General features: G+C 38.6%; 1 protein-coding gene across 1 annotated transcript in view; it reads right to left on the reverse strand.

Moving 5' to 3' along the window:
* Positions 1–25395, reverse strand: part of macrod2 (mono-ADP ribosylhydrolase 2) — a 406311-nt gene that overhangs the window by 230182 nt on the left and 150734 nt on the right. Inside the window, exon 5 of the mRNA XM_020600667.1 lies at positions 6667–6783. Within this exon, the coding sequence (XP_020456323.1) occupies positions 6667–6783 (117 nt within the window). The remainder of the gene's footprint in view (positions 1–6666; positions 6784–25395) is intronic.

Here is a 25395-nt window from a genome sequence, read left to right on the forward strand (position 1 = left end):
CATATGGCTGCAATATAACAAAGAGTGAAAAATTTAAGGGGGTCTGAATACTTTCCGTACCCACTGTATATATGTGTGTGTGTCACTAATAGTGGGTACTTTGCTGTTATTTATCTGTGTTTGCTCAGTAGAGAGACAGGACAGGCGGCCTGGTCTCCCAGATTAAATAGGCCATGAGAAAGATTTCTCATGCGCTCAGGAAGAAAAATTTATCACAGGCTGATGATTAGTATTATTAGCACAGGTGCAGTTACAGTAAACACCAGAGACTCCCATTTTGCACTGAGAAGGAGATAAAGGAGGAGGTGAGCTGAACTGGGGTGCGTCTCCCAAAGGTCTTTTGTCTAGCTATGTTCCTGTAGTATCTACTGGAGCTTGCAACAAAAACAGCTTCTAAAAATCTAATCCTCAAACAAGCATTTGATACTGCTATCATAAAGTTAAATAGCATAAATATAGCAACAGCAAAAATGACTGTTCCTTTAGTTCAATAATTATTACAGTGGGTTAAAGAGTGATGATGTTATGATATCCTAAGGAACGCTAAACAGCTCACTGCCCAATGAAATTATGAAAATGAACCTGATAAACATGATGGCAATAAGGCATCATACTCATTCCTTAATACATCACTTCAGCATTGGCATCAGCACGGCCTCGACTGATTACACTGATAACCATTGCTTTTGCTTAGTAAGTCCTGCAAATGTCGTTGTCACAAGTGGATGATGATTCAGCAAAGACGGCACAAAAACATATCTATTATACTGTCACAAAATATCGATAATAACAGATTCAGCTGCTATAGTCTCTGCAAAGGAAATAAATGCACAATCTAAATCGATTTCTGCTTAGAGTGCAAACCTTTGACAATAACAGAGATTATAGAGCAAAGTACTGTATGTATCTATAAATATATGCAGTACATCTGTCTGACAGACCACTGGAACTACTTTACTGCACACTACTGATGTTAATTCACAATGCCTTCAGCAAGAGGTTAAGCAGAGACTTCTGATGTTATTAAAGGCAGCACATGCCTAGTTGTAACAGCATAACAGACAATATATGGATTCTCTGGATACAGAAGGCCAACAGGCTTGTGTGGCAGTGGCAAGAAAAAAAAATAAATGGATGAGCTTTGTGTTGTTCTAGCAAAGCTTGAGTGCACACTGGAGAAGTGCTGAGGAGTGCCTGGCTGTTATAGAGGCAGAGAGCGAGCTGAGTGCGCTTACAGCAGTTAGCTTCCAGTTTTAGATTAGAGAGTAATCAAAGGTCTGCCAGCATCTGGATGCTGTATGGATAACATTGTGTCTCCACTGTAGGCAGTACACCAACGGATGAAAATCTATAACCCCACGACTAATAAAACTAAATAAAAACAGCTCCATACAATTCCTGTGAGCAAGATTTATCTGGGTAAAACAGTGGACCGAATTATTTTCTCGGAACAATGAGACACATTTAAGAAATAATGTAAAATTATAGCAGATTGTTTCTCATACATGTATTATATTTCACATAACAATATACTGTAATGGATCCATAACAATTTTTCACATAAAAGATTAAAATGTACAGAGGCCACTGTTATGACAGCAGCATGATGAAACCAAATGCCTGGCCCTTCTTGCTTGTACTCAAATATGATTCATTATTTAAAGCATATACTTAGAGCTAAGGGGATAATGGGTGGGGGGGGGAGAAGCAAAACAATAAACAGTTCGAACGTTTTGAACTGTCAATCTAAAGTAGCCCTGGGGAGGAAAACAAAAGTGGGTAAAAGATTTCAGATGAAACTGGAGAGTGAAAACACCCAAAGTCTAACTAAAAGTTCCTCTGGGAACTTAACTTTCTCAAGCAGACCTCTAGTTTGAACTCCAGATACCTTCTAGGTCTACTGTGACAGCTGGGACTGAAATGTGCAAGTGCAGATTAACCCTTAAGGTCTTCACTAAATGCTATTGGTGTGGACCTGTAGACCAGAATAATAAAGATTGTTCTATCTACTGATCAGTCACAGCAGATAACCTTTGATTTGTCACACATTTTAATTACAAGAGCGCTTTGTTTCACAGGAGAATAGGTGATATAGAATAATTATATAAATGTAGATTATTATTGTTCAGTGATTTATGGAAGAGATAGTTATTTGGGAATTGTTCATTTTGATGCATTCAAATTCAGCTTTGGCTAATATTTAAGCCGTCTTTGTTTGCAGCAGATTCTAAGCTGCAGTCTCTTAATAAATGCTAATTTTTTTTAATTATTATTAATGAAAGCCAAAGTAAATGCAAATAACCAAACCTATGTTGACACTCAGTATGATTATGTGAAAAATACCTCCAACATTTTTTTTGAATTCCACATTTTCTTTTTTAAAATTCTAAATTATCTTATTTGTCTCTGAAGAATAATCTATTCACTGCAACATACATTGACATTCAACAGTGAAATCCACTTTCCTTTCTTTTCAGACAAATGCGAGATGCAGTTATTTCACACTACATTCACAACATCCTGTGTGCCCACTTTTCCAGTTTGTTACATGTTCTCTAATGCTTGGATAGAAAACACAAAATGGAAATAACAGCACAAGGAAGAAAATGGTTTATGTCCTCTCAAATAAAGTACCAAAGACACCATACAGATTGTTCAGGTCTACCAGTCATTCACTCAAACAACTCAATCATTTCATCTCAACAGGTGAGTTATACAGATGCTTTATGAACCACTGAATATCTTACCAGATGCAACATTTAAAAAATGCACTTTATAAAGCTGATCTATAGCAAACATTCACAGGTGACTTGATGATGTCTGTATCTATAAAACACAAGAATCCAGACAGTTAAATGAGGAATACTGTGAAGAGGTCTGTAGTTAAATGGCACAAAAAAAATCCAGGTACTAGAGACAGCCAGAACTTTGGAGGCTGCACCAACAGTAAGACATTCCGTGTCACTAAAATTAGTACAATCCCTAAAGGTCCTATTGCATTTCTGTCATTTAAATGATCTTATTTTACCATGCATTGTTTACTCTGTTTATTTTGTTATACTACTCAGCCTTATGTTGGTATATTGTTTACTTGCCCCTTGCTGTTGCCGTGCATGGGGATATGTACATGCACATTGAGAGCCGCTGTACAAGAGTCAAATTCCTCATTTCCAACACACCTGGCCAATAAAGCTGAAGCTGATTCTAAGGGCGAAAGAACAACTAAACTATATGATCAGTCTATAGCGTTCCACTCTAGGAGAGCAAAATCCATTTACATCTATAATTTGGTTCCAATGTTGCAACACAGTCATATGTGACTACGCTGGTAAAACTTTGCATTGTATTTTCATTTGATCATTAATCTAGGAACAGATGAGTAACTTGTCCAGCATGAGGGTACACAATGCCCTTGTCAGACTGATATAAAGACGGTTTTTTGGGGGGAGTCTTTATATGGTAGGCGGGTAATTACTGTCATTGATTAATAATCCTGGGCCAACCCTATAATAATGAGTACCACATGTGCTTGGCGCTCTTAAAAGAAAGGCTCATTTGCCACTGGGATTCACAGCCTAAACTGCTTAGTGGGATGTAATGAAGAGCAATTTTCTTGTCTTGAGGAAAAAAAAAAACAAAACAGGATGATATGGGGTGGGTTAGCCAGGTCAATTTCCACTGCCTCAGCACAGCAAATCTTTAAACAAGGGCAACTCTGATTTCAGATCAACTGCTTTTCTCCCTGTGGGGAATAAGCAGTTTCCAAGATACAAAAAAGCTGTTTATTGCATTGACAGCTTTGAGTATTAGATTTAAACAGTGATTCCTCACTTTCTTACAAAAATAACAAAACTGATCAGCATAATACCATATGTTCTGGGTAATATTTTCAAATGTCACATACAACTTCAAAAATGTTGCAAGATCAAGAGAAATGGCTGAGTGTGTAGTGTGATGGATGGCTTATTTCCACGCATTGCTGGCAAAGTCATACGATGACTGCTGGAGGTGCAGTATGAAGCCAAGTCTGCATCGCTAAAATTTAATTAAAAGCAATGTAATTTACAGTTTGTTCTACATTATTCTGGATTTAGACTTACTTATTTCCAATTATATGCAATGGAATGAATTCCAGAGAGGGTGCCCCCCAAGTAGAGTGTTATCCTCTGAGAGATTTATGTGGTTATAGAAATTTGTGAGAAGCAGCCTAATGTTCAGGAAACACTAGAAAGAGAATGCCCAAGTTGGAAATATTGGGTTTTGCCAAGATGTAAATGATTCATCTGCCAGTGTTCTTCTCACTCTTGGAAAAGTAGATGAGACACCATCTGCAGATATGCGTCAGCAGAAGCAATTGTACGTGCAATGAGAATCTGAGCCTTCATGTGCACATACTGTAGATGCCTGCAGACATGCATGCATTCAGTTTCGTAAACAAATATCTTAGCTAAAGTTATCAATTCTTATAACTTTCCTTGCACAAGACCAAGATGGTCCAGTTACAGTATCTGTCTCACCAGTTGGATCCTGATAGTTCAGTGTTGGATTGTATTGTTTGACACTGTAAGTCTTTGCATTTGACGTCAGACTGCCCACAGAAATCACACTGTGAACACACTTACAGCATCGCCAAATGTTTTCTTTTCCAAATACCCACTATGACGTAATAATTCTTTCAGAAACATATCAGTGGAGCTCTGTGTTTAGATAGATTTTCTAAAAGCATATTCAGTTCCTGTTTATGTGCAGAAAAGCTGCTATGTAGCAATTTAATTGCTTATTATAAATATAACACTATCTTTGCATAATTTCAACACCCACCTCCATCAATTCCATCATAATGATCTATCCATTCTTTATTTGAATAATGACACAAGGCTGTTTGCTGAAAGTAATCATACGATTATACAAATATGAAAATTAATTTTATGTCAATTTTAATCATTTTATGCATTTAGTGTTAGCCAGCAGAGGGCTATTAGCATAATATTAACTTTCAATTAAATCTAATAATCACTGCCATTTCACTGCAAGCTTTCAGTATTTCTTACTGCACTGACATGTAACATCCCAGAACTGAGAGAAATTTTAAAATTGCGTGCTGTTTTGTTTGTTCAATGATGAGGGGGCGGACAGACTATTATATGTGATTTCATAAAAAAAAAATTGTTTGCAGCCATGGCAGCTTTATAATGTGTATGTAGGTGGAACAAATAAGTCAGAGATGGAAATTAACTAAACTAAACAAAAATCACAAAATCAGAGCTGAGCACAAACAAAGAAAAGTCAAGTGGCTGGGAATTTCCAAATGCAGACAAGCACGACAACGCTGATGATGACAGTGATCAGGGTTGGAAGACAAGATGATGATACCGGCTGGGGAGTAAAAATAGCTCAAATAAACACCGTTATATTAAAAAAAGAGGTGATTGCATCCTTAAAGACCTACACAATCTCTACCATGTAATCAGCATATAGAAGATGTTATCTCCAGAGATAATTATAATAGTAGTGCCCAGTGGTGATGTGATTGCTCCCAGGTGATGTTCTAGGTTATGGTGCACCCCATTTTGTCTGTGAAAACAAGTGAACTCGCTGCCCACCAGACTGACTCGCAGTTTGCCTGCTCCATTTGTTTGACATCTTTACGACATACCGTATTAACACAACCTAATTTCATCTGGGCCTCAATGTTATCTCTTGCCTGTCTGAGGGAAATCCTTCAGGGTTAGGTTAGGACTGCTGGGACGTTTGTCTCAACCGAATTACACCAAGTCACATTTCTTCCATCCCATCATGTTTTCCATTTCAAGTTTGCAAGGAAAGAAGATTGTGACAAACTTTCAAAGTGAGACAAGTGTTACTGACAATTTCCAAAAGAAATTAGCTTAAAAATTTGTAATAAAAAGTTGCTTTTGAGAGGCGGGGACACGTGTACACGCACACACGACTAAGTTTCTGACTTGATTGCAAAACAATACAGTATATCCATGACAGAGATGGAAAACACAGAAAACAGCACAGTCCCTCCTCTGATCATTTACAGCGTGACAGTAAGAGTTATGTGATCCGTTAACAGAGATGGAGAAAAAAAAAATCAAATTAAACAAGTAATAGCTTCCTTAATGTCTCTGTTTATGTGCAGATGACACTCCCATCCAGCCATACAAACAATCAACAGTCACATTAATTATCCTCCACATGACAACTCCCCTACCATTACATTAATTATTATTAACATGTTATAATTCTGGGCATTAAAGGCACCCCGTTCTGTTTTTGGATTGGATACTAGTAATTCCAGTCATTATGTGCAAGTGTGAGTGGGCATGTGTAGATTTAGTTGCAATTTATTCAAGTTTATCAAAATGTCACAAAAAATATGACCGATTTTTTGCATCAGTGCACTGTTTGTGCAGCGCACCAGCTGGTTCAGGAGCCTTAAATTTGAATAAATTTAGGTCTTTGATAAAAAACAATATAGATTAATGCTGAATTATACAATTTTGCTCTGTTTACTGCTAAATCTTAATATTCACTAAGTGTCAGGAGATGTAGCCCTCAATGGCAGAGCTTTGATTAGAGAATATTCCTGCAAGGCATTGGTGCACACATTACAGATAAAAACAAACAAACAAAAAAAAAGCATTAATTACTAATACTCACATTTTGCAGGGAGATCATAGCCGCAGGTAATCTTGGCTTTGCCGGTATCACAGCCATTTAGTGAGTGGCACTCATCATACAGACAGGGCCCTGCTGCTTTGTGTATGCAGCCATCAACTGAAACACAAAACAGACGTACAAAGAAATGTGAGACCTACCTGAGGAGAAACACACAAAACCACACACACAACATATCTCAAACCAGCTGGGCTAATTAGCCATTTGTGTGCTTTATCGTGTCAAAACAAACAACCGTTTACAGGAACAGGACCAAGGAACAAGCTGCAAATTAAGTTCATGAGTCTGATTTTGGCTGCTCAGTCTCTACATTCTCAAACTGTCTCCCTAGTTCTGTTTCTCCTCTCTGTAGGGAGGGAGACCGGGTCTGCCATGGTGTTCTGTGCCTGTTGCTGGTAAATATTGACGAGCTTAGGAATGAAATTAGGTGGGCTAGGATCTAATAACGCCTCCACACACAGTGAAAATGGGAATGTTCTTCCTGTAATCCCTCTCCTCTGTCAACAGCAATATACAGTCAGATCATTAACTGTATTTCCTGCCCTATGGTGAGAATCTCATATCTGTCCTGTTCTCTGTTGCAAACCTGTTATGATGAGGATCTGTGTTCTGTTTCTGTCATGCTCCCTGATGATGTGTGTATCCTGGTTCTACAGAGACCCTAGGCCCCCGCCCCCTTAAGGTTTTAATTTCACTGGGTTAAGGCCGCAATACACTTGACTGATAGCATGTCTTACACAAGAAGGCAGAGAGATAGAAATCCACATTATCTGTCTTTGAAAGCCTGACATCCCTCCAAGAGCATGTTATCAATCACAGAGAAACATCATAAAATCCTTCTCAAGTTGTCCTGTAAAAATCCTCACAAGCCATTAGAAGATAACGGAGCCAGGACGAGGAACAGCACCAGTTGGACAAAGAGACCTTTCCTCTCTTTAATTTCTCCTTGTAAAGACTTGGCCAGAAGCTAAAACAAACCTCAGACTAGCTTTCAACTGGCTGAGAGTTAAGATAACCAATGTTTGCATACTCTGAACAGATGAGGAAAAAAAACAAACAAACAAAATAAGAAGAGTTAAAAATAACATTTGAATTAATATTTCTGATGAAATACAAAATGACTAATCACTATCATGACCTGTAGAGTAATAAAACTATAAAAAAAGGCCAGAGAATAGCTTTCCACTGTCTTCAGAAATATAGTTTGCTTCATATCATCCAATACAGACAAAAGGTCTTTTGATGAGGAACAACAAACCCTATCTGAACTCCATTCACTTCTCAGGGATGAGTCAATGACAACAGCTGGGCAGAGGATTTCCTAGCTCTATCAATCATCTTTAATGGACTGAGGGACAGGTAGTTGACAGAGACGAATCCTGATGGCTTCTTGAAAACGTAACACGAGTCCGACAGTGATGTGGATATGAGGAGGGATTGCTCTGGTGACAGGGAGAGCTACTTAACACAACACAGAGCGGGTAGTGCTGCCTGTAGGCTTGGCATTTTTATAATATCCACTGTGCAAACAAGATTGTTCATGACCATCAGCTACACTTATTTGCATCATAATTGCTTCTTAACGTCTCACAAACAGGAATGGCTAAACTGAAAGCATGATTCTCATTTATGTACGCATAAAGCCGCTCGGCACATAAAACAGAAAACCTTTTTCCATTGTGTTTATTACGGCACTTAATAAGATTTAACCACCTAAATGTGTTTACCTGATGTTGTAGCTGTATCATAGCATTGTCAGGGCAGTCCATTTTTTCTAGTGTCAGCATTCAGTGTATTAGGTGTTATGACCCTTCATGTGAATCTCTAAGATGACTGAAAATGTTACATTAAAATACCTCCTTTCCTTGTTGTTAGGTTGTTTTTTACAAGATCTTTCACATAATATATACTACAATATGTTTGTTTTAATAGACTTTTGAAGACTAAATGCAGTTTTCCTACCACATCTTGACCACTAAACTTGAGGAAACTAAGAAATCTGAAAGAAAAAGACCTATAGGTTGACTTCTAAACCAAAATGTTGCCATTTCCAAGTGCTAATTGCTCTGAAAGCCTTAATAATTGTATTGTCTTATCTAGCTGACTCATCTGCTTGTTACATACACAGCTGTTTTCAGTCTTTCAACAAAAGCTGGCTACCTGTCATTTCCACTAATGTGAAAATGAGAGTATATAGAAAACAAGTGTCTCACACACACAGGTTGGGAACATTTTTCCTCTAGTTTACAGTGTTCCCACAGGAGTCCATCTTCCCCAGACATTATCTCTCATCACTACCAAGCATGGCTGATTTTTTCTTTTCTTTTAAACCTATGAGCACCTGGGGAACCCAGAAAGCAAAAGCCTACAGCCTGTGTTTCATCTCAGTAGCTAAAGAATGAGATTGCAGATAATGGTTTCCATTTCACTGCTTCTCCTGTTCATGGTTGCATAAGCTACTATGAGTGTGAAACTGATGTTGCTGTGTGTGTTACTGTGCATCTGTTGTCAGTGAGACCCTACAAGCTTTGTAATTTGTTCAAAGTGCCCATACATAGAGATGAAGATGCTGAACTGGTCTGACTGATTGCCAGAACCTCGAATGCTACCGCTAGAGATTTAATTTACTTGATTTACTTCACAGAACGGGTGGTGTACGACAGAAGAATCATGGGTATGGTGTGTGTATTTCTGAGTGTTAGACAAAGCGATATAGAGTGGGGTGGGGAAGCATAATGGCAGACAGGGGTTTCAGAATGTACTTTAATTTCAAATTCAATTGCACAGTGGCTTGTGAGGGAGTCAAAACTTGATTGTGAATACATTTCTGTGTGTCCATTATTCAGGCAACTAAAAGCAGATCTGAGTTCCTGTAAGTGGAGCTATGACCCACATGCAATTTGGCCATCAATTTATTTTCTCATTTAAGTGGGATTTCAGCATTATTCCCTGCAGACTTCTACATTATAGATGCCTGCAACATTACAAAGGCAGCCTCCGATTCTCATTCACTAATAATGGCATTTTACATTCGCTTCTGAAAGGAGGACATGCCAACTCACTCTCCTCTTGTTCACCATGAAACAGCAAGCCTTCAACAGTAATAAACAGCATTCTGCATTTTGATCACAAGTTTCATATTAGTCTGGTAAACTGTGCTTTTAATCCAGTTCTGCAACTACAGTCAGTCATCTTGCAGTTATAGTATTTTTTTAAAACATGGGTTATGAAACATGTTTCAAGTAGTAGCTGGAATAGTTTCAAAAGGACTCCTGAACACTGTTTATGCTGGCTGTGTCCCAACTCCATTATATTCAGATGCAAAAAAGAGAAGAAAAAAAAAATCGGTGTAGCTATCGCGATGATGCACCTGTGTCACAGTGAAAGGCAATCAAAGCAACCTCTCTCTCTCATCTCCCATCCTGAATCACATATCAAGCAGAAGCCCTAAGATGAACATGTACTCAACTACATGATGCACAGTCAGTGGCGCCCAGTGCTATATTTCAACTCCTGTTAAGCCTGTTAACTGAAATGTCCTCTATAAAGAAGACTTAATATTCAGACGGCAGCATCTGCTTCTGTCCACCCCTCTAGTGGGCTTCCTCAACCCCCATTGAAAAATATAACAGTTAATACTTCATCTATCTCTCCTTGCAGCCTGCCACTGCTGAAAGCTGTGCCTATGTGGGACAAAACATTTATTCATCTTTCCTGAGAGCCTTGCTCAGAGAAAGCTTCTCTGAGCAGCCAGCAAGTCTGCGAGGCTAATGAAGATAACGGTAAGCGATGGATGTACAGTCTACCTCTGAACTCATAATGGAAATGAGGAGAGCACAAGAGACAGAGGGAGAGACATAAAGAGAGAGACAAGGGACACAAGCATGTGCATGTGTCAGTCTAGAGCAGTTTGAATTAGTTACTCAGCTGTAACCTTGGCTCCTGCCATTGTTGAAGACACCTCTGCCTTGTCCTCTCAAGGCTCTGTTCCCACATGCATTAAAGGACTCAGCAAAGCTCTGCTTACTCTCCCTGGGCTTCTCCCAGACAGCCCGAAAACCAAGGGCTTTCAATCGCTCCCTCAGACAGACACAATGAATACCTGCTCTGCTCTCATTACAATACCCTGCTTTTCAGAAATAGTGTCAGCTGCAATTTTCTCTCCTAATTATTTTCTGCTCCTCTGAGGGTTAGGTTCAGGACTGGAGCCAGAAGAGGCGGCACAGGGTGGGTAGGATGGGTATGGGGGTGGGGGTGGTGTATGCTACCTGACATAATATGGAGAAGTCTGAGTATCAATCTAACAGAGGGGAATAAGTGGTCACTTATACCAAGGTAGGTCTAAATTTTAACCTTACTCTGTGTCTGTGGGGGCATTACCTGTTGATCCACCGAGATCTAAATCACCAACACTTCTTGTGGGCAGGTCAGGCGATAAGAACCCAAACTCTTATCAATACTCTCACATTGTGAGTTGCAGTTCCCACAAAAACAAAACAAAACGGACATATTCCTAAATCTACATAGTCATATATTACCTCACCTATTTCTGCAGTATCTATGGCAACAACACATTTCCTTTCTCCTCACAGCACTTTTCAGAGCTGTACACTGTTCAAAGCCTCCCCCCCACCCCAGATTCCACCTCTGTGATTTACGGCACCATTTTCTACTCAACTAATTTCACTAAAGGAGATAATGACATGGATTAGTTGCTAATCAAGTGCCAATCAGAAATCTGGCTGAACAAAATGTCAGGTGGAATATGCTCAAGTCATTGTGGTTATTCCCTTGTGACACTAGATTATGTCTCCTAATCAGAACAATTTTGGATGCAACAGGAGCCACGAGCTAGCTGTAACCAAGTTCCCTGGAAGGGGATAATAATCTCCATTTTACCTATAATGCCCAGGGAAACAGGGGATTTGGACTAATAGAATGCCAGGCATATAGTCACAGATGTTATTCTCCAAAGTGACAAAATACCTCAGGCTTACATGACTCACAATTCCCCTGACACTGCTGTGTAAGTGGGAACCAGAATAAATGACACAACAATCACAGGTTCCACCACAATGCAGTGGAAACCCTGTTATTATTGTTACAGTTCAGCCCAAGTTGACAAATATGTCAGCAAAGACTGTAAGTGTTCTCTGATATGGTATAAAGAAACCTAGTTACAGCTTAAGCCTCAGCTATTATTACATACTGTGGGACAAATCAATAACAGAGCAGTTGGAGCCTAACTCAGAAATGTGGACCTGTGGCTGAAATAAACAGATTCCTGCAGAAGAAAAATGTGTGAAAGATTAAGATTAGGCAGCTAGCCCTCAGCTCACTGTCAACAGATTTAGTTGGGAAATATAATTATTTTTTCCATTCTTAGAAATAATGGACAGTGATGCTCAAAAATACAGACTAGAGTTGGTGTTTGAGGTGCAGGGGATGGAGTTACGACACATAAAGAACACAGACTCTCTATGCTGCTGTTCCCAGGGCCCTAAAGGAATGCCAGGATAGGTTACCATGGCTCATGTGACACTGTCTTTTGAAACAGCTGCGGACAAGTCGGTGCCAAACCCCAGCCGTGCCGAACTCCCTGAGACAATAGTGACGGCCCCAGCCCACGTTTAAAGATGTTGTTTTAACTGTTCTGTCTAGTCACTGCTGGATTCCCTGTCTGAGGTAGCATAGTCAGTCTGTCCTGCTGACAACTTGAAGTTCACTGTTTGCATTCTTTACATGACAGGGGTACTGTTCTTCTTCGTCTTCTTCCTCTTCTCCTTAACAGTAACTCCACACAGGTTAGCACTTGGACTATCTGAATAGTCCAAGGATGAATTTTCCTGTATTGCAACTATCAAATATGTGTTTTCTTGTTAAAGTAACGATCCTGATCAGTTTTGACTCCTAAATCCAACCCTAAACCGAGCCCAGACTATCAATAGGCATTTTAGTGACCGTGTTGAGCTGATATGACAAGGAGAATCAACACAAGATGCTGCCCAATGTGGTGTCCAGGTCTCTTTTGCAGTTATATTAGCTATAATGATTTGTATTTCCTCACAGCATGAAGAAACTGTATAATTCCAAACAGACATGCATGCATGTTGTTCTCTGCCTTAAACTGAGCCTATGCTGATCAGTGTTTGTGGACATACAGGGGAACAGCAGACAGATGCCAGCACTTCATCAAGGCAACACTGTAAGCAACATATTTTCAAGATACCAATCCTGTAATTATGATACCTTCCTGGTGGAAATTCACAAATTGCGTCTTCTACTACTGAAAACCTTCTTTCATTTCATGGTGTGAGGTGCCTTAATAATCACAAATACACAGAAACCTCCTCGTACAGCTTCCTCTGCCTCCTTCAATATCACACTCATTTTTCACCTTTGACTCCTCATCCAGTCTCTTATTACAAACAAGCACTCTATCAATGTGGCCATTATCGCCTCGTCTCCTAGGTTAGATTACCTTTGGCACCGCAGCTTTACTATTACCACTACAGGAAAAAGAGGAAGTGAAGAGGTAGTGTCAGTAGACAGCTTGGTATGAGAGACTCAGATCCTCCCTAGCAAAATCAATCTGAAGTGCAATGCTTGAATATGTGTTGCACATGCGTGCATGTCTGTCTATGCATTGGTGTGTTTCAGAATCAGCTTTACTGGCCAGGTGTGTTGGACACAAGAGCAATTTGAATCTGGTACAGCAGCTCTCAAAGCATATGTACATGGCCTTATGTAAGGCAGCAGTGTAGCCATTAAGGTTTCTGCAAATGTGGTGTCATAGCACAAAGTGAATAAAAGTTGTCACTTCTCATTCATGTGTTTCAGGTCATAATTGTCTACATGTTAAAATGTTTATAAAATTAAACATTTCCACTGGTTTCTCTGGGATCATGGGAAGAATCAAAGAATTTCTTAAAATTATCAACAAGAAAAACATAGCATGCATGTAATTTTCCCTGTAAGGGTTCCTGAAATCTCATTGTGTGTGTTTACTAGAGTCGTTTCTCTAGTACAAAGCATAACCCACCACAACCTGGAAGCATCACTGATCAATAGGTAGCAGTGAGTGTGGAGCAAATCAGCTGTCAGAGAAGATCAAATGAAATATGCTCTTCCTCATTTCAAAGTATAATCATGCTGCTGACCAGCAAGGGCTCCCCCGGGACTACATCAAGAGATAGAACCAGATGTGAATTACTGATTGGATACAGTTTTTACTTAAGATTAATGCAGAACTACCACATCCATCGCTACTTATTCATGGAGTGTTTTTAGCATCATATTAATGATAAGAACAAGCTGGCTAGAGATGAGAGTTGGAATAGAAGCACTTTGTTCAATGGATACATTGCAACAACAGTGGACAGGACTAGACAAATGCATGTAATTACTGAGAGATCTGCATAACACGCTTTAAGGCTGCTGAGAACAAAAAGTAAACATGGCTACAGCTTCAGAAACTTGGATGTTCAGGCCAAACTCTCTGGCAAGTCCGTAACTACGGAAATGAAAAAAGATGGAACCTTTCAATGAAAGGCCACTGCTTTGGATTAAAATGCATGAACAGCTGTTGCTATTATGCATGGTTCTTTGGGTGTGCTGGTGCAAGGTGATTCTTCAGCAAAACCTTCAGCCTTGTACAATACATTCACATTTGTAAGGCAACACATGAGCCATGTCAAAACCAGAGAGAACTTTGGAATTAAAAGGTTATCCTAGATTTGTTTTGTTTGTTTTTTTGGGAGGAGGGCAGGGGTCAAACTTTTTTTTTTTACCTGTGAAAATAGAGGCGATGGATGTTTGAATTCCTGTCAAGAGGAACAAATGAAAGACTACAGCAACACGATAGTGTGTAATGATATACACACAACTAGGAATATCACTGTTTATTATCAGGAACCAGAATTTCAGGCATTCTAATAAAATCTCTTCAGCTGTTAGGTCAGGAGCAATAAATATTTGAGCAATAGTAAAAAGCAAGCAGCATATTTAAAACTATCATTTACTGGAAACAAGTATAGAGTAGCCTAATATCTAAACGTATACTCTAGTCACTCACTCCGTTATCATAAGCCTGTGTATAACGTTTAGTGTCTAGCAATGGTTTACACATCATAAAAATAGGATAGGACAAGCCAAAGCCAACATGGTGATACAGTACAGGCTGATACCACAGCCTGCACATTTATTCTATTATCACATTTCATACATTATCTTTGGTGGCTATTGACCAGGGTCTACTGATGAAAATGAGTGTTTAGCTACAGTATATCTGGTACAATACATTATCAATATTAAATAAAGAAGGAAAGGACAGATTATTATTTATTTTCATAATTACCTTAGCAAACTGTGATGTTTGCTAATGTCACTAAGAGATTGTGGTAATATTTCTTGTGTTCTTGATGCACTGTGGTAGTAGCCAGCGTATGGTTAGTTAATGTTGACTACATACTGCAATAGTGGCAGCTATTTTTCAAAGCAGCAGGAAATGGGTGTTATAACATCCAGTTTTATTTTTACATCCATTTTTCTTTCTTCCATTAATTATTAATGCTGGTTAAGCTCAGGTTTCCAAATATAGTATGTACTTCTAGACATTCAGGTCTAAACTGATGAGATATGCCCACAAGTTATATGTACAGTAACAAGACAAAGCAAAGTTGGGCTGATAAAAACTATGTGATAAGAGCTAATGCCAGAGCTATCTTAACTGGAGAGTGCGATTTGGTATCTTCTTTCTGCCAAGATAACTAACTCTATGATATCAGTGTTGTACAGTCTTGAGATATAAGATAGACATATATAGTACATTACATAACATTGTTTAGAGGAAAATAAATACTTTCAGCCTTTGACAAAATTCATGTTAAAAGCTTCTGAATAATACAATATGTTCATTAATTGCAGTTTAGGATTACAATATAGGTTCCCTGCATGGGCTTTCATATTTATTTAATGTAATGCAGCTTAAGCCTTAAGGGATAGCCAGTAGGCAAAGGAACTAAATTTGAGGACATGCCAAAGCAAAATTAATGTGGCTCTTTCATAAACATGATGAACATCACTGGAATGTCTGCCTGACTGCAATAAAGAAAAAAAGCGTGAAACAACTAAGCTTCAAAATCAATACAATAAGTGTTTCTCTTTTCTCTCAAAGAAGATTACCTCAGTTCTCTAGATAATTATTATGATATTTTCCATTATGGTGAAGCTGTAAACAAGATGATTAAAAGGAGGGAAAATTGAATAAAATCAGTAAAAACCGCTGATGGGCACAAAATAATTATTTGTATTTTACGATCCTCAAGTAAGGGTATGTTAGGGTGAGTAGATTTTATGATCAATAGATTTATATATTGACTTCAGAGGTATGAAAGTATAAAATGACTGCAATAAAGTAAATTTAACTTGAATTAAATTCTTGTTATTCAACAATTAAACTGATTGCTTTTGAATCAAAAACAAAAACATAACTAGTGAGATTCCTTTAACTGTAGCCTCTAATTCACGGTAATCAAAGCACTTGTCAAAAAACAGGTCTTGCTGCTGTAAAATCATTACCCTTATGCAACTTAAAGTAAGCAAACAAAAAGAAACAGGCCACCGGGGCCAGTTAGTGATGACCAGCATTGAATCCTCTCCAGTGATTTATCTGACAGGGCCCTGACAACTTTCTTGCAGAATCCCAAAATGTGCTGTCTATTAATTGAGCCTGTGTCAGTGCAGGGGAGATAAAGCATCTGCAGCTACCCACTGAAACACCTTCCCCAGGTCCAGCTGTGAGACACAAATTAAAGGCCCAGACACTGAGACCAACCGACTGAACACTTAGCCCACCTCCACATAAACACAAAGCTCAGCACTAAATGCCCTGCCATGATTAACTGTTTGGCAAATATCTCCAGTGTAATGCCTGATCACGACTGACCACGGCTGATCAATTGGGACATTTCACTGATGCTTCTGTTTAATTCTAATGAGGTGTGGGACCTAAGAGAATGACCGCTTCTCTTTAAAGATCTACAACAACCAGTAGTACAGCTCTGCTTCCCTGTGGGTCAAACAATGCATCAGTGCCTGGCACAATATTCATTGACTTGAAAAATAAACATGCCTATTTTATGTGCCTCTTGATGCCCTGTGTTTCATAAATGATCTTACGGTGCTTTTCTCCCCAGGTTCCACTTAACTAAAAAACCTCCAGTGGGTCTGTGGACTCACTCTCAGCTCCCCACATCCTCAGTAAAAGGTCTGTCTTCTTTCTACTGACTCTACTTGTAAAAGCCCTGTGTGGTCTCAGTGCTTAACTAGTGGCCATGGCCTGGCTCCACCATGTGATGCTCCTTGCTGCAGAGCCAATGATTAACAAAAATGGGTGTTTTATAATTATACTGTCATTATTCTAGGCCTTTCCTGCTGGCCCTCTTAATTAAGCAGATCATTTTTCTCTGGGGAAGACCAGCTTCACATACTTACCGGCTTTAGGAAGTATTCAGACCCCTTCACTTTTAGTATACCTTGTGTTGTAGATTTAACTTTAATGGATACATTTGCCAATAAATCTACGCTTAAAACTCATAATGACAAAGTTAAATCATGTTTAGAAATGTTATCAAATGATTAAAAATCAAACTCTGAAAACCTTCCTTTATCAAAGCACCCCCCTTTGCATTAGGACTGATTGTAAATCAAATGTGCAAACATGAAGGGGTCTGAAAACATTTTGAAGCCACTGTATTTCAAACATAGACTTTTCTCTGAACTGTATCAAAGATCTTCTTAATAACTATTATTTTGTTAAGTATTTTTATAAAACAACATCAGGCTATGTCTGTGCTGCATGTGATCAGAATGGGTATGTTAATGAGACCACTGAAGCATTTTCTCTCACTCTCATACCTCAGTGAAATCTACACAGAGCCTACATCGTAGGGTAGGTAGGTGGCCTATGCCATTGTGCGCATTTATACTTGTGCGCTGGTGTGTCTGCGTTTCCCTGCAATTATGCTGCCAAAATACTAGTTGGAGGTGGTGCGTCTATGCCACTGTGCTGTGTTTCTTCACCACATAATAACATTGGTACCTGAAAGTGAACAACTCATATTGGAGTTAAAATTAATAGATGTTGAACAGCAGCTGCTTTTACTTAAATTACTGCAACACAGATAAGAGAAAAGGCATCAGAGGAGAACCAACTGAGGCAGAATGAGGGAGATTTTCCGTGCTTCTCCGGCCACTGAGTGACATGAATGAGGAAATTGCAATGCAACCAGGCACAGTTGTTCCTGTCTGTATCACCGCGATGTGCAGTTTTATTTCTGCAAAGGTGCAGGTCAGGCTACAGCATAGGGGACGAAGCTACACATTACCTAGATTTAACGCAGAACCATAATTGTCCATTAATTTTACCAGCCCCACAAATGCAACTCAAAACATTTTTTTTTTATATATATCAGGAGGAACAGAAATACTGTCTAAGTGAACACGCTCATTTGAAGACAAAAGATATTTTCCTTGCCAAACATTTCGTAAAAAAAATAAGCATTTTGAGTCAACATAATTTCTTATTTTCCAGTCCTCTTGAGTACAAATACATACTTGCTATGAATCTAGGGAAAAGATAAAACATCAAGACTATGTTTTGAGGATAAGAGTTATTGCTGCATTTAAACATCACACACTACTAAAAAACAACAACAAACTATTATACACCATTTTCTGTGCCACAATGAATCAACTGTGCTGGATATCAGTTACTGAGGGCAAGACGGAAGCCACTGACCTTCCAGACATCAGAGATGATATGTGGACTTGCAATGTAGTGCACTGTCACCTCTAAGAATATTAGTTATCAATTCTGAGTTTAAATCTCTCAGAGCACATATATGTCACCTAAGCAGTGGAGCTGCAGTGATGGATGTTAAAAGAGCAGCAGGCTACATTCTTTGTTTTGGAGCTAATCTGATGATTTCCTTACAGCCTCTTAAGCAGGTTATGATCCATTTTTCATGTTTTATACTAAGACTGAATATACTGAATCCATTTATGGTATAATTGCTGATGCCATTAAAGAAGAGATTAAGATGTTATTAAAATTAGAATATTTTGCATATCCAGGCTGACTGTGCCTCAGAAGTAAAACACACACAAGGGACAGAAAAAAAGAAAGTGAAACCACTGATTTGCTGCATTACCTCGGTGTAGGAACAAAAACGCCATGGCATTGTAGTGTTTTATTTGAGTAAAATGTATACTCCTATAAGCCAAATGTCTGGTTGCCAAATTGTCAGAGTGAGTTAATGTGGTGCAACCAGAAGCCAAAATTCAAAACAGCCAATGTATGTGGGGACGTAAAGATGAGTCTTATGTTAAAATACCCATGACAGTGATCAACCTGTGCTCACCTCTGCACACTACAGTCTGAATGAGTACTGGTAGTTTTGACTGAATACACTGGGTGGGGATCCTGCTGCAACTAGATAACCTCTGGAAGTAACCTAGTATTAACACCACTGTCTTTCACATATGTAATATGCATACACAGGTTATATTTTATTACCAAAATGAAGCCAATAAGCAATCGCTAATGCACAATATAAGCCATATATAATACAGAACAAAGATGTGAAATAGCTTCATTTGTAACTCCAAGAATCAGATTTGAAACAGACAGTGATATATCTGCATCTGCTGTAGTGTGTAAGCTCTTGGATTGTTAAAGTATTCCCACAATGCAATTCACATGTAGTACTCTGCACTGCTCTTCTTATAGCAAAGGCTACAAGCCTTTGCGATGTATGATCTTGGAAATTAGCATTACAACTGGGGATTTAGTCAATAGAGAGCAGGGCAAATACAAAGCTGGCCAGCACAGAGACCTGGCACAGCCTTGGTAAACACCAATTAGACTGGAGGTGCCAGTGCAGCTTATAGAGAGAGACCAGAGGTTTGACTGTTTTCCCTCTCTGTGGGGACGGTAAGCAGATCATTTATCAACATTTCTTCACCAATTTTTTAAAATTTATTCAGTCTATATTTGAAACTAAAGGCTGTTTAGCTTCGGATATCTCATAGAATAGTACTAAAACTAAATATCTTGGTTTTAATTAAACTGTTAATCAGACAAAATAAACAGTTGGGAGATGGCACTTCGGGCAAAAAGTATGGATCAGACTGCATATTTCTGTCCGAACCCAACACAAATCGTTGGGTACTGAAGGGATGCCACTGAGCTCAGTTTGGGTATCCACCCTCTAGCAGAAAGGTCATTTACTATTGACATTATGGGCCTAGAGGAAGAAAGTCATCTGAAGGGACACAAATGAAACCAAATGATATTTTATTCCTTTTTATCCAACCTCTCCTTCAACATCACTGCAGGGGCACCTGAGGTACACAAACAGCTCAGGTCACAGAATCACCAAACTCTGCTGGCCACACCCAAAAGAACTTGTATTCTGCCACTTGTGTGTGTACAGTTGTGGTTAAAGTGTTGGTAGCCTCACACCTCACTTCCTGAGAATTGCTGAAATAAAATGTTCTTATGCTATTCAGTAGCTTTCACTATGTAAACCTGCATGTCTTTAGTTTACATTAGGATAAAACAAAGAAGCTGTGAAAAGAGCTGAATTCTTGCTTAGCTCAAAAGGAAAATTACTGGTACCTCTTAGAAGTGGTAGTGAATAAGTGGATTGCAGTGCTTTTTCAAGCAGACCATTGTCTTCAGTTATTATCATAGGTAATTTCAGCCTATATAAATGGAGAAAAGTTGTGCAGTTGGCATTTGTGTGTTCAGCACATTGAACATGGACAAGAGACAGAAAGAACCGAGTTGTCTAAGGAGATTAGCAAGAATAATTGCCAAGCGTGACCAAGAAAGGCGACAAGATCATCTCCAAAGCAGTGTGATACTCCCATATCACACTTGCTAATATCATTAAGGTCCATAGGATGGTCCACAATTGAAGAGAAGGATAGTTCATATGATGGAAAAAAAAACAAACAAAAGAAAGAAAACTTCAAAAACCTGACCTTCAACAGCATCAGTGTCCAGTTGCACTTTGTGTCATGGATTTGCCTTGTTACATCTGTCAAGGTGTACCACAACACCTGCAATCTGTGCAATCAAATCAGAAGATTATCAAGGCATTCAGGAGTAAAACAAACTGCCCAGTGTCAGAGAGCTGTCGCAGCTCATGGCTCCTCCAACGGGATAATGATCCAAAACATACATCTAAAAAAGCACCGAAGATGGGAAGAGACGAAAACACTGGACCACTGACTGGGCCAAAGCACCAGCTGAGAAGTGACAAAGTCTCACTGAGCACCAAAAAAAGCACTTGATTGCAGTGATTGCCTAAAAAGGGTGTGCTACAAAATATCATGTTAAGGGTATAAATATTTTTGCTCAAATCATTTTCATTTGTTGCATTATTTAAAATATAACAAAAAGCTAAAGTACCGTAATTTCCGGACTATAAGCCGCACCCACTAAATGTAAGACAAAAAAAAACATGTTGTACATAGCCGCAGGTGTCCACGTTGTAACACGAGATATTTCGACAGCCAGATCGAGCGCCTGTAACTTGAAGCGGCATCATATGCATTTCGGCGTGTGTTGTCCATGATGAGGGTATGCGCATGAAGTGACAAAAGTAGCGGCTTACAGTCCGGAAAGTACGGTAATGTGAATGCTTGATTAAATATGGAACAGATCATGGCTGATGTCAATTACTTCAGTCAGTTTAAACTTATTTCAGAGAAAACTGTAGCTTTTCCTTTGTAAGCGAAAAGGGACAAATACAATTAGCCGCACCTATATGAGCTTTACAGTCCAAAATACTGGCTCTTGAGTTAAATACAATGAGTTGTTAGACAACTACACTAGTTAATAAATGGTAATGTATCTTTCGGATATCTCACATGAAGTACAACATGAACAAACTGCACAAAAAATTTATAGTTCCTTAAATAATTCCTTGAAGGGCACTGCAAAGAAATTAAACCTGTAACTGCTTGCACTATTGCACACATTATGGGCTGTCTCAGTTTCACTCGTCAACATGGCACAGACTCCAGAGACATCAGCTGTAATGTTAATTAGTCAATGTCAGTGGGAGCCCAACAACAGCACTTTGCTTTAGTACCAGAATACTGATATCAAGCATCTCTGCTATTATGTTAGGCCTTCCATTCTGATAATTACAACCCATTCTAGACAGTGTGCACATAATGTGAAGACATTTAGGCCAGCTTCTGTCCATAAAATCAGACCAAAAACAACTCTCAATTTTACATATCTATGGCTTAGAATTGCTGCTCTTTTTGCTACTGGAGGCAATTTCCAATATTATACAGTGACAATTCAAAATATTTACTGTGTAAAACTATAGAAAAGAGCATAAAATAGTAAAAAAGAAAAACTACAATGATAACCAACCAGCAAAACATGATGCACAAACTGCCGTTTAAGCTGACAGTGCTATACTGAAAATCATTAAAAATTTATATATGCACAAATAGACTTCTACACAAGCATTTCAATGTCTCTGAAGTAAACCATCGCAGCTCTTCCTAGGATTTATGAATACATTCCTTATGTTGTTTTCTAGCTTATCCACTCTATACATGTTTTTATACAGTACATAAGTTATTAACATGACAGCCCTCTTCCCTTTGTGTTTGGGTTGTCCTGTTTGGATGGGTCTATTTCCTGTTTTGAAAGTGCTGCGGGAAGTAAATTAAGATGATGGCTGACACCTGCGCTGGCTGCCCCTTTTTTGAATTAGGCTTGCTTTTTGTCATACTCTGTGTATTACACATCACTTTCCACGCATTTGTACACTTCATTCAGCTTTGATGGCACCAATTTTCACCTTTGATTAATCTTTTGTTGAAAAGTCATGTGTGCTCTTCTTCGTGCTTCCTTTGAGCTGGGTTGCAAGACTTATCACCGTCTGATATATGGGCACATTTGTGATGCTGAACATATGACTAGCACAATAAAATCACAGTACACAAAATGTCAAGAGAGCACTACAAGCAAGTGTTTTTCACCACAGGTAAAAAAAAAGGTACCGGGTCATACAGTAAGAACAACTATGTGAAATGAGTGGATAGTCATTTTTGGCCTCAATCTGTCAACGTTGGCATTGTATAGGCAGCACAGTTTGATCAACTGCTTAAGACCCTCAAAGCCACATATCCATAGTTTATAAAAAAAAAAAAAAAGATTATGACAACACCCCCCAAAACCAGTGAAAAATCACTCACTGGCTCAGATATCTTTAAAATGTTTTGTGCAAATGTTTATAATTTGTTTTGTATTTTTCTGTAAAGGACAAAAAATGCCAATTGAAATGTTTAATCAAAAACTGGTCAAAAATAACACAAAAAAAGAATCCTGTTTCAGTACTCAAAGATGACAGCATGCTTTACCACTTTGTTGTCACCATTGTGCATTTGTCTTGCATTTAGTTTGCATTTTAACATTTTTTTCTCTCTCACAAAACAAATGAGCTTTCCAAATAATGATAATGTTTGTAGGCAGCTAAATTTCACAGTTTGTTTTAAGGCACATTCATTAAGTAAGCATGACATTAAGGCGCATACAAGTTGTGCAATTAGCCTGATTTGAAAACAACCCATAAAAGATTCAGTATTAATGTATTATTAAACTGCATCATTCAGATTTTTATTCCTATTGTATACCAATATGGACACTATAGATCCAATTGTGCATTCTCTATACACACCCCCCCCCAGCCTCAGCTAGTCTTCTACACCCCTCTGACCCATCTCAGTGCAATGAGTGCATCATTTTTCAGTTCAGTGAACTCCAGCTCAGGAAGGCTTACTACACACAAACCAAACCTAGAAAAAACATTGCAATGTCTTCTGTTAATGTTCACCTCTTGTTTCTGCTTTTGGTCCAACTATGTAAGTGGAACTTTTGTATTCAGAAAGGCTGATGAAAGAATGAACCATTAGATTTTTATTTTTTTCCATGAATAGTAGTTTTATAATTAGAAGTAGTACAAGTAGTAGTGACAGCTTAGCAGTAGGTATATCAAAACAAACTGTACTAAGGTTGTAGCCAAAAATGATGCCATCATCCTTATAACTTTGCATTTGTGGGGACATCTTTGGCAAAGTGACAGCAAAATGGTTATGAGCTAAACGACTCAAAGCCAAACAGAGAACAAATGCTACTGACTGGTCACCAGTCCATTTACCAGTGAGATTCTACAGTATGTGAGATTTACCTCTTCTCTGGGTGTTTCTAATGTTTGTCTGGTGAGCAGGTGTATGACGCTCCCATATTAATGAAAGGGTGAGAAACATGTGGGGCCTCTAGCCAGGGATTATGCTGGGTTTAAGACTGTGACAGCCAGGAAATCTAGCCAGGTCCTCTCCAAGTCTATGCAATCTGCTATGCAAATCAATCAGCAGTGTGGCCAATGCAGCAGTACCGCAGAACAGCCTGACTGTGAGTAATCAGTGTTGAAACGAGCTCTTTTTTCCTGAGTAGTCATTTTTCTCTGTCAGGTGCCATCGCCATCTCATCGTCATTGTTCTAATTAGATGGGGATGCCCAGAGCAGGCAGTGTGATGGAAGGCAGGAACACCCATACACTGTACCAGCATATCACAAATCAGGTATAAACTATGACTTCTTTTAGCTACGTTTGTTGCAACAAATGACAGAAACAATGCTAGATGGAGAAACAAAGGTTGTGCCTTGACCATACATCAAATGACAATTACTTTCCTACCAACAGCTAAAACCATTTAGCATTTATTTAGGCAATCCCACACTGTTTGTGGGTACATGCACAGTTTGTCTATAGCTGTTCAAATAGTGTATATTCCATACATCTTCAGGACCATTGCTACTGCATGTGATTAAAAAAATATATATATTTAGCCATACTACCAAACATTTAGTCAATGCAAAATAAGAGCAATATGTGCTATCACTGCCTATAACATTAATAGTGATAATGTAATTATAATACAACTTATACTTATTAGAATTTAGTGTACGCTCAACAAAAGAGAGTAAACCAGTTTTATAAAAACTGTCTGTTACCACATTGTGGTGCAGCAGGAGTCAAAGTCTGACCAATAAATAGTGGACTGTGTTTGTTTGCTGTTTAAGACTAAACAATCCACCACTATTTAGGGAGATTAACTAACTGTATATACTTATTTAACCGGAAATTTTAATTGCTACACTCTCATGAACATCTTAGGGCATTTGCACACCTTAAAGTTCAAACCAAGGCTCATGGCTTTGTTAGACTTTATACATTTGATCAGTTTAGTTTTAGTTTCACACTAAAAATTCATGAATGCACTAAAGGTCTTTGCATGTTATACCTACGTCATGCCATTATTGTCTACGTTAGCTGGGTCAGCCTATACTTCACATTGATTGGTTTGTAGACAGGTGTGCATCTGATGTCAGCGAGTAGCCTTTTCCATTTGAAAAAGAAAATAAAAAGATTTATTTTGCTGCCACTATAGTGTTGTTTTTATGGTATTACAACAATTAGCACCAGAATCAAGGACAGAACTCAAGACTAATTCAAATTTGGTGCATGAATGTCCTCATAGTGGAGAAAAAAAAAATCATCAACAGATAAGGAGGCAAAGACTTCCAGCAGTCCTGTGAGCTTAGGCCACTCCATT

This window comes from Monopterus albus, unplaced genomic scaffold (assembly GCF_001952655.1).
Source record: "Monopterus albus unplaced genomic scaffold, M_albus_1.0 scaffold3.1, whole genome shotgun sequence".
Classification (NCBI taxonomy): domain Eukaryota; kingdom Metazoa; phylum Chordata; class Actinopteri; order Synbranchiformes; family Synbranchidae; genus Monopterus; species Monopterus albus.